Source organism: Condylura cristata, unplaced genomic scaffold, assembly GCF_000260355.1.
Source record: "Condylura cristata isolate star-nosed mole 26May11 unplaced genomic scaffold, ConCri1.0 scaffold00025, whole genome shotgun sequence".
NCBI classification, from domain to species: domain Eukaryota; kingdom Metazoa; phylum Chordata; class Mammalia; order Eulipotyphla; family Talpidae; genus Condylura; species Condylura cristata.
In genome coordinates, this window is record NW_004567126.1 from 13,795,743 (window position 1) to 13,806,374 (window position 10,632).

The 10,632-nt window shown below is 38.7% G+C and overlaps 1 protein-coding gene across 2 annotated transcripts in view; it reads right to left on the reverse strand.

The window, feature by feature from the left end:
* FAM118B (family with sequence similarity 118, member B) overlaps positions 1–10,632 on the reverse strand; it is a 35,809-nt gene that overhangs the window by 6,913 nt on the left and 18,264 nt on the right. For both annotated transcript variants that reach the window (XM_012729711.1, XM_012729710.1), the window contains exons 2-4: positions 9,241–9,333; positions 6,501–6,753; positions 1,234–1,461 (exon numbers count right to left, since the gene is read on the reverse strand). In XM_012729711.1, coding sequence (XP_012585165.1) covers positions 1,234–1,461; positions 6,501–6,753; positions 9,241–9,326 — 567 coding nt within the window. In that variant the 5' untranslated portion in view covers positions 9,327–9,333. The remainder of the gene's footprint in view (positions 1–1,233; positions 1,462–6,500; positions 6,754–9,240; positions 9,334–10,632) is intronic.

The following is a 10,632-nucleotide window of genomic DNA, read 5'->3' on the forward strand; positions in this document are numbered from 1 at the left end:
GATTCCCGCCTGCCCGGGAGGTGACCACATGGCATGGCAGACCTCTCCTGACCCGCCCACTGCTCCCCTCAGCAGTGTACTTTGTCGATCTGTCTGTTGGGCTCCCCGTTCTGCCTCTGGTGAATCCTCTCACCCTCCACATCTCTGGCCTGTACCCCAGTTCTGTACGAATAGATAAATAAATAAATCTTTAAAAAAAAAAAAAAACAAAATTTAAAAGAGTAAGCACTATGAAGGTAACAAAGAAATAAGGCTGGGTTCCTTCCGTTCCATCTTTCTAAATACCAGTACTATCTTAAAAAGAAAGGTCAGAGAAAGCATGTCAGAGCAGGTGAACCTAACCTGAGGTCACAAGTGAAGAATGAGCCGGGCCTGTAACACATGGGGGAAAATACTCTAGCCAGAGAAAATCAGTCTCTGACACCATTTCTTAAATTTGATTTCCTTTTAAAACCTGACAAGAGCTATTCAAGCTCTATTTAGCTGCGCTCTAGGTGGGATCTAAAGTCAGATTCCTGGGATACAGTGTGGAAGAAAACTTATAGGTCAAAGGAGACCTGGTGGTGTTTTACCAACTGCTTTTCTTTATTCACTATGTGTCTCAGACTTTTCTTTATGGCAGTGAAAACATTTTTATGGCTTTATTGTGTTTCATCAATTATATACAATTTAATCCTATTGGTACTAGATTTCATATTATAAACTTAGGTGACCATCCAATAAGTCCTCCTCTTGTTAGTTCGCACAGACCAACATCTATAACTTAGATGGGATGTGGGGCACTTATAATTACTTTACTGTTAGTTTAGCAGATGGCTTATGCAGCATAGGCTACATTTTTAAAGTGTGTAGAGGTTTCCCTGAATGCTGATTTCAACCTGCCTAGATGTTACTCTTCCAAGACCTTAGAGTTAGCACACATTTCCAAAGTATGTCATAAGGAATATGCTCTAAGAGGGAGCTCCAAATCAGTATTACACCTGTCTGATATTATCAAGCATCAAAAAGTTATTAGTAGTTCACAAGATTTTCCATAACCTTGCTTTAAAATTATGTGAAACTGTCAAAACTCACAGAACTGAACACTTTCACTATCTGTGCCTTTTACTATATATTATCTCAAAAACCAAAATCCCAACCAGAAATAAGAATTTGCCTTCCTATCTCTACACAGATACCAGTACTAGCCAATACAATCCACTAATCTGAAGAGACTAATTCTTCACTTTTTACCTTTTTCTCATCAGTAAGGTCAAGGGATTCAAGTTGTTTTCCCTGATCGGCTGCATACAGTTCTAGCAGATTATCAAAATTTGTAGTTAACACCAGGGCTCCATTTTCCATCAGGTGGAGAACTGACTGAAGTAGCTGTTTTCCCGAATCTTCCATTTTTGACTCCAAGTCATCAAATACTTCATATAAACAGTCTTTGAAAAATGTCGATCGAATATTACTAGTACGCTAGAGTGGGATTTAAAAGAGAAACATTAATCTTAGGTGTTTTGGTAGGTCATTTGTTTTCATTACAGTAATAGCACACTTTTGAAGAAGTACCCAGCACCAATTACTCGCTAGGTTACAGGTAGGAAGACAATACTTTATCTGTTAGTGTTTCCGTGTCTGGGTAATAGGCACTAGAAGCCATCTCTAAATACAGCCTGACATCTTTTCTGGTTCTGCCAGTCGCTGTTCCATGCTAATTAATCACTGAACAGATTTTTTACAGATGCTTCTGGGTTTAGGAAAAACTGCTTAAGTTCTATTTGTCTGCTATTTTCCCCTGGCATAATTCAGCAATTTGTCTCCAGGTCTGCTAGGAAGAATACTTCAAATACTCTAAGGATTATCAAATATTTGCATTTTGCAATTGCCAGCAATACTAAAAACCAACCAGTTCTAACAGACTCCCTATTTCTTAAACATACGGTTTATTTCAATAACTGCTTTCCCAGACTCATTTGAAATACATGCAAGCACCTTTAAGAACTAATGAGGAAATACAGTATCAATCTCATGTAAGAAGTTGGCTTTCTAATTTAAAACACAAAGTGATTCCTGGGACAAAATTTGAAACAGAAAATAAGTTTATAACATGCTACAACAAATATCTGCTCTCTCTCCTGTTTTTGTAAAACAACCCATTAAATAATAACCCAAGAATGAGTTCTTCCCATTCCAACACACATAACTGCACTTAGCTGTTAGACAATCCTCCTTTTCCCTCATACTAGTTCCCCTACCTTTCTGGTTTTCTTTGTAAGTCTTTCTAATGTGCATGATAAAAGATCTGTTTCCATGGAACCACATAAGCAGATGCATGCAACATGCTTCAATTTGCCAAATTCTTTTCCCACTATTTCAAAGATGTAATCATCAAATATAAAATCATCAAAGCAAAGTATGAAATATTTTATAAAGTATAAAATAAAAACATAAAATTATATCTATTCTTTAAAATAAATAGCAAATATTTTCACAGTGGAAAATTAAGAGCACAAAAGCAAAACAGTACCTAAGCCTGCTGGTGACAAGCCCAGATATTTTTCTGATTCTGTCAATCACTGTTCGATGCTAATCTTTGACTAGACAGGTGACCACAGGCAGTGAGCTCAGATTCTTTTCTAGTGCTAAGTAGATGACATAGCCCATAATTTACGTGACTGAGAAAGTAGACAGAGATTTCAACTTTTGTCCTTTCTCATACAACAGCATAAATAATGACATACCAGCAGCCCAAAGGCAACCACCTAAGCACGCTAACACAGTTTAATCAGAATGCACAATCTGACCAGGAACAAGCTAAGGGAACTTATGACCCTCGTTACTCCATTTTACTACATACAAGAGGCAATGACTAGTGAACCCAGGCAGTTTTCTAGACTTGTTATTTAAAAAAAATAATAAAATAAAGTGGTGTCCTTTTAGTGTCTATCGAAATGACAACTTATTTACCCACCTTACCTACAATCTTGCAATCCCATTTCTGTGAGAATATATCCTACAGATATAACTGAAAATATGGCTATCACTGCTCTGTAAAAAAAACTAGAAATGAGTCCAGTACTCATATGGAGGAGACAGGTTTGCAAAGACCTTCAGGTAATAAAGTAAAATAAACCAGGTACAGATTACCATGTGCAGAATGCTACCTGTTCACATGGAAGATGGAGATAAGAAGAAAAGAATAAAGAGTCTTATTAGCCTGCTTTTAACAAAAACAAACACTGGAGGAACATACAATAAATTCTTTTTTTTTTTTTTCATACAATAAATTCTTAAGACTGATGACCCTGTGAGGTGGGGTTGAGTTTGGGGAGAAGAGGTAGACAAAGATATAGGTGGGAGTGAAATGTTGTGAGATATATACATGTATATAAACCTTTTTATATCATTTCTGCAATGGCTGACAGGAGCTATACAAAAAGCAAGATTAATTTTAAAATTAAAGAACATGGTGATTGTAAGAGCTTCTGTAACTTCACTTTGCACCCTGATTGATAGACACACAGTTTAATCATTACACACATAGATAAGAACCCCTGGGCCTACTATCGGGAAGGTAATCATGGGTATAGAATATATTCTCTTGCTTCTAAGAAAAGATATAAAAAGGTTAAAGCCTGGAAATAAACGTCATGCACCGCCAACTATCTTTCAATCCTATGACTAGGTTACTACATCCTGCATGCCCACAGAGAGCGAGGGAGGCCTCTGTAATTGCCCTGATTTCCTCAGACTTTAAAGGAATGTGTTTTGATGTGGATGACCCTAGAACTTCTCACTCTCTCATTCTCTAAGACAAAAGAATGAAAACAAACAAGGTGTAAAGGAGATGCCAAAATCCTACATAAAATTTTAGACATTTTCTTATTCATTTAGAACAGGGAACTTAATCTAATGCTATTTCATTTCTACTACCCTATCACCCTCACCTTCCTGACTCAAGATATAGTAAAACAAATCCTGACTCCTTTTTGCCAAGGGTAAGAATATGTTTTGTGTATACATACTACATGCCAGACATTTTTACATTATCTCATTCATTCTTCACAAAGCCCCAATGAAGTTAGTATACCAGTTTACAGGTATAAAAATAGACTCTGAGGAGTAATTTGGTCCAGGGTCCCAGTGCATTTAAATGGCAGAGTCTTTCTGATTCTGCAGGTCAAGCCCCTCACACCGAACACACAATGTCACTTCCCTAATATAGGACACAGACTCAGTAAGTGTGCAAATTAAATTAGCCTTGCCATACTACTGTTGCGCAGGACTCTTGAACAAACCAGCGAACAAAATGAGGTGGGGAGGTTTTCAAAATAGTTTTCTTAATCCTATTAAGACAATTACTTGTCTGTTAAACTGTGCAGACTATTTGCAGATGGTACAAAAGGATTTATGAGCAAAAATGCTGGTGCCTTGACTCGAATCTGTGCCAGCCGTCACTGCAGAGCTGCAGGAAGATATAAAATGCTAGTTTTACTGAGGGTTATCCTTAGTGAAGAGGCAAAAATTATAAATTGTATTAAATCCTGACCCTTAAGTACATGGCCTTTTAACCTCCTGTGTGAAGAAACAGGAAGAATACTTAAAGCTCTCATGCTGCAGAGAGGAATGGGTGGCTGGCTCCAGGCAAACACTTGGCTAAGCACTTGAATTGTTAGCGGAACTAACTACCTTTTTCATCAAACATCATTTTGACTTGAAAAAACAAAGGCCAGAAAAAATATCATGCAGATTTAGGTATCCTCATGCATTTTTGCAAAAATAAATGAAGTGAGCCTGTCAAGTGAGGACAAATTAGAATTTTAGAAAATTTTCACTTGCCAACTCGCATCAGATAGCTTCCAAGTCCCTTTTGACAGGACTGCTAGTGATACTGATGACTGTAAGTTTTCATTGTGTAGTAAAATGTGTCAACATCTAGAAAATATGATAACTTAGTGAATCATTATTTTCCAGATAGCCAACATATGATATCACACAATCATGCATGAGTGAGACTTATTTTAAAGGCAAGATGGATGGATCAGTGTTTCTTTATCCAGTCGGTGGACTTGGGTTATTTCTACCTTCTGTTATTTAGAATGCTCTAAATATTTGTGAGTTTTTGCATGGACATAGTCTTTATTTCTCTTGGGTATATCTGTGGAAGCACAACTGTTAGGTCCTATGTTAACTCCACATTTAATTGTCGGAGGAAATAAGAGGAGGAAGAAAAAGACCCTACATTTCTGAAATGAGTCATGAACAAAGAGAAAATTACTTTTCAATGCTTGTCTTTCAGGCTAGCTCTTAATGACTTCTTTTCCCATAGGCCTTATGGGCTGGGGGAAAATCATCACTAATAAATGACTTAATAAAGAGTAAAAAGCTGTATGGTTTTTCAAGATGCATTTGCCTTATCATTCAGAACATGCTTTGATGATTTTATTATCTCCAAATATATCTCAAATGAATCCTGACTTTAAAGAAATTTTTATGACAAGAAAGACAATGAGGCCCTTTAATTACTCAGGAGTTGATATCTAACTCAGTTCAATAAAGGTCAAAATTTCTTTCAAATACTGAGTGAGGACGTTCCTCATGGCTCAGAGGTTGAAGACACAGTAGATCAAGCTACTGGCAGCTGCTGCACCATGAGTTCAATCCCCAGCCAGGGAGCCGACCCACATGGGGAAACAGATCTCTCCTGTCTTGCTCACTGCTCCCCTCAGCAATTTATTTCAGTAGATCTGCTGTTTTGCTCCCCACTGTCTCTGGTGAATCTGCTCACTGCCTACACTCCAGCACTCCAGTTCTTATATGCAGGTTCAAAATAAATCTTTCCCAAAAACCCCAAACAGGGCCCTCCCTGGTGGTGCAATGGGTTAGAACGCAGCATTGCAAGCTAGCAGCAGCCTCCCTGGAAGTGATCCACATGATGCGGCAGACCTCTTCTGACCCACCCGCTGCTCCCCTCAGCAGTGTACTTCATTGATCTGCCTGTTCTGCTCCCCACTCTGTCTTTGGCGAATCCCCTCACCGCCCCTGCACCTCTGGCTTGTACCCTAGTTCCGTATGAATAAATAAATAAATCTTAAAAAAAAAACAAAACCCAAACAAATACTGAGTGATTCCTTTAAAAGGAACATGATAAACCAGAGCTGCTTCATCCATAATGATAAGAATTATCTCTAATCCTTCTGAAGTTCCCCAAAGGGCCTCGAGGGTTGGGAACAAAGTTTTTACATTAGTAAATAGAGTAAAAATGATAACAGTGAAAATGGGACAACAATCTTAAGTTTTGTAATACAGAGGCCTCACCACCACCACCACCACCACCATCTTAACCACATTGAAATGAGTCAGACTCCTGCCCTAAATAGGGACACTAGACCATTTGCAGAACAGCTGAATGCTATGCAAATCTGCAAGCTAGAAATGAATGTCCTATCGCATGTAGCATGCATGCCACAGATTTGGGAAATTTTTAGTGTCAGGGGAAACAGGAGGGTACTCACAGGAGAGAGTTTCTGGATAAGGTCATGGGCAACATGGACAAGGTTCTTGTCTTCGTGGAGACATTTCTGGAATTTTTTGCTCTCCTCATCTTCTAGAAGATCAAAGTCAATGGCAGCATCCAGTAGGGCCTGAATTAAGCCCTTCCAGGATTTTAGGGCTGGAACTTGAGGGGCGACAGCGGCACTAATGCCTGTTCCAATCACCAGGACAAGTTCCCGAGGCTTCTTCGTTTTTAGGCTTGGAAGCAACTTCCTGAAAAAAAAAAAAAAACAAGTAAGATTGGGAACATCCAGTACAAATGAGGTTCATGGGGAGATTGTCTAAAGTTATGGCTTTCAGCTATTACAGTTATAGTTGCAAGGTGACAAGTATGGGTTTCTGAGACCTCTCTGAAGTAGCTTAAACAAAAAGACCAGAATACTGAGTCACTGCTTGCTGAAAAACAAATAAACCTATTCTAAAATCCTAACAATCTTAAAAATCATTTTCTCCTTCAGCGTCCTTTCAACCTAAAAAAATCCCACTAATATTAGGGAAAGGTTCAATTACATGGCAGTTTAGCTGAGCTCTACTAACTAAAATTGTATTTTAAGCCAACACTGAATTTCAAAAGAACATGTTTGATTTGCATTCCGGAGAGAAAAGAATCTCATACAAATTTAATTCCTATGACTGAGAAATGTAAAACTGGAGATGAAAGAAAGTCAATAAAATATGGAAGCTCAAATTTTGTCAGCATTATTAAGGTAAAACTGAGCATGACATAGTCAAATATGGGAAACAATCTGCCTTCGGTTTTGTTCTAGATTATCCTCAAGCAGAAAGAAGAAGAAAAAAAAATGCGGCCAACAGCATTCTGAAAACACAGGAGACTCACATAGCTAAATAAAGGAATAACTACTCAGCAAAGGTGACAAAAAGTGAAACACATTGATTTCTTACCCTCCATGGCACACATATAGAGAGTTCTGTCTAAGCTTCTCTGTGAGAGAGCAGGGAGACACGCTCTGTGTTTGTCCTTTACTCCCCCTTCATTCTGGAAATTATATTAAAATCTGTTTGCAAATGTGTTTCTCCACATTAACTTTGGCTGTGGGCATATTCCTCCTCCAACAAGAAACTCTGCCTTTCTTAACCTCTTGTCCACATGTTTAAAATGAACAGAAACAACAGTACTCAGGAACAGTGCTCTGAACCGTGGGAAACCTGGTTTTGGGGAGACAACCAAAAGAAGTACCGTTTGGATCCCCCATTCCCACACTCAGTCATTCAACAAATGTATGGACTTGTAAGTACCAGACACTACCATAGGCACTGGGGATGAAGTATCTATGAAGAAGATGGACTGCCAAAGGTCTACTGCAAAAGACTGAGACTAGATATTAGAGGCAAACAATGAAAAACAAACTTCAGCTGAGACAGAAACATACACTCACATAGAAAATGTCCAAGCAAGAGTCACAGAGAACTGTAAACAGTGGTTAGCTCTGGGAATTAGGAAGAGTAAGGTGTTTTACTGTTCAACAGATATTGCTGTATTTTTTACATCATTCATGTATACATTTGAGGCAGAATTTTTCCTAATTTAGGACTTAGAGTTAAAAAAGGAAAAGCGTGCCGTGTTGCACTTCAGTTTCTTCCTAAAGCCAACACTAACAGTAATGTTTAAAAAGGGCACAAACTGATAAAAAGTAGGAAGAGAGGACAGCAGACAACAGGGGTCAACAAAATTGTACAAGATATAAAGTGACAGCTGATTTCCTTTTTAGAGCCCTGGGAATGTTCGAGCAGAACATGGAAGTGGAAGAACTGAAAGAGAAGACTTGGTGCACGGCTGCGCCAGCAGCAGCTCTGGAGAATTCTGGAGAGAACTGTGTGTGGGAATACTGTGCACAGCGCAGGTGGGAGAATTAAGTCAGAGTTTGTTAGGAGATTTAAGATTCTCCACTGGGCCCTGCCTTAGAGGAAGACTCCCGCACACTGTCCCCCACCTGTCAGGAGCTGGGAGGATTCCTCTTTGGGGATAACAGTGTAAGAGAAAAGACCCCCAGGTTCAACAGGTGGGAATTACTCAGCTAGAGATCACCATGAAACCTATAGGGACCAAGCACCTGTGCACACACAGGTTACCCAACTGGCTTTCTGGCGTTTTCTCTTAAATATGAGCAAAGAAGGATCACCTTACATTTTAGCAAAGTCCCCAAGACAAGAGTTACAGCAAAACAAATTCAAGGAAAGAAAAGAAGGTTCAGCTAGGAATACTGTTGATCTAGACCTACAGTGTAAATACAAAAACCTGCTTTAACCGAGAAGGTGATATAATACACCAGGAGGCTGCAGGGAGTGTGATGACGTGCGCGAGGGTGGCAATCCAGGGAGAAGCCGAGCATGCCTAATCCCTATCACCCATAACTGGAAACAAATGAAACCCCAAAACTAACAAACAGTGGTACACAGATAGTATTTTAAAATATGGGTGTAAAATAGTAGAAGAAACAGAAAAGCTGAAAGTGGTTAGCTCAGAGGAAGTGAAGCAGTAGGAGCCTTGATACTGACTTTTAAAATTAGATACATTTTTGACCTTAACAAAAAACAAAAACTGAAACCAAAGTAATCTGGTTTTTATATGAAAGTCTGTATTGGTGAAAACAATTGGGTTACTGGGTAAATTGGTTAATCTTCATTACCTACCATTAATGGCAATTTACTGTGCTTCTCGGATTCCCTTCCCTTGTTTACCTGGGCTTTTTGGTGGGGGGTGCGCCATCATTGAAGAATTCAAAAATCTTGTCTATATCAGAGGCCTGGCTCCCTGTAGAAGCCATCCAGTTTCTAAAACAGATTAAACACCATGAACCACGATTAGATCTGTAAAGTATACCATTCAAAACAGCATGTACATTAGACAGTTTTAATAAGCTGTATAACCTAAAAGTGTTTTAGAAGTGTCCCCTGCTTAACAGAAATTCAGTCATTTATCTAAAGGTGAGTAACCTCAAAAGCATGCCTCTGGAACTCCATACAGCCATCTTGCTTCTGTTTCTGAAAGCTCCCTTCTCCCTCCTCCCCTCCTCCCCAAATCCCTCAAACCAGTGTCAACTCATGTCACTTATGGCCATCAAATAAGAACTATTTATTTTCTATTGAGACAGATTTGGAGAAGATTTAGCAAATAAAAACAACCTATAGATAAGTGTGTTCATACCACCCCCATATCCATTTACTAATAATTAAAGAATAAAATAACTAATACTAATCTGCAGCCAGTTGCTGGACTCAAGGCATGTCCTCCAGCTAAACACAGTGACTCTGTGTCCTTTAACAAATGGGGACAATATTACCTAGTAAAGACCTATGAAAATAACCAATGAGATGGTAGGAACCAGCAAAAGTAAAAATGAGTATAGGTCAGGATCAGTTATAGGTTTTAACGGCTCAAATTTCTGGTGTACTTGGTAAATTAAATTACTATTAATTCTAAAATGTCAATATAACATTTTCATTTATAACATTTTAAAAAAATTGCTGAGCTCATTTATCTGGTAAATAGAAGTTCTCTCCATATATCATAGAATTCTTGTTTGGTATCATAATAACCAGGAAAAAAAGAATCACAAACCACAAGCTGGTTAGGAAGAAGATTATTTTACTAGTCACTAGTGAGAAAGCTGGGGCCGAGTAAATCTTCCCTTAACTTAATAATCATCTGAGAAGTATCTATATATATAGTGCCATTCTTAAAAATACAATTTATTAACTTAAATGACAGCATATATTCAGAAGTTCTATTCCCAAGTCACTGAAACAGAGTCGCCGAAATCTCTGGGGGGTTCTTATGATGAGGCAAATAGGAAACACCTACACAAAATGCTGTTTTTGTAAAGTCTAACCATTTTGCTGCACGTGGGGCTGCGGCCTGCTGTATGTTACCTCCCTTCCCCAAAGTCTAGACTGCAGCCTCCTGGCTTCGTAGGCTGCAAATAACACTAGGGGCCCATCACCATGCAGCTCTTCCATGAAATCTTAAATGATGTGAAGCCACTTCCTACTCTAAAACTTAGACTGGAGAAATAGTGGTAGAGTGGCCACACACACACACACACACACACACACACACACACACACACACAC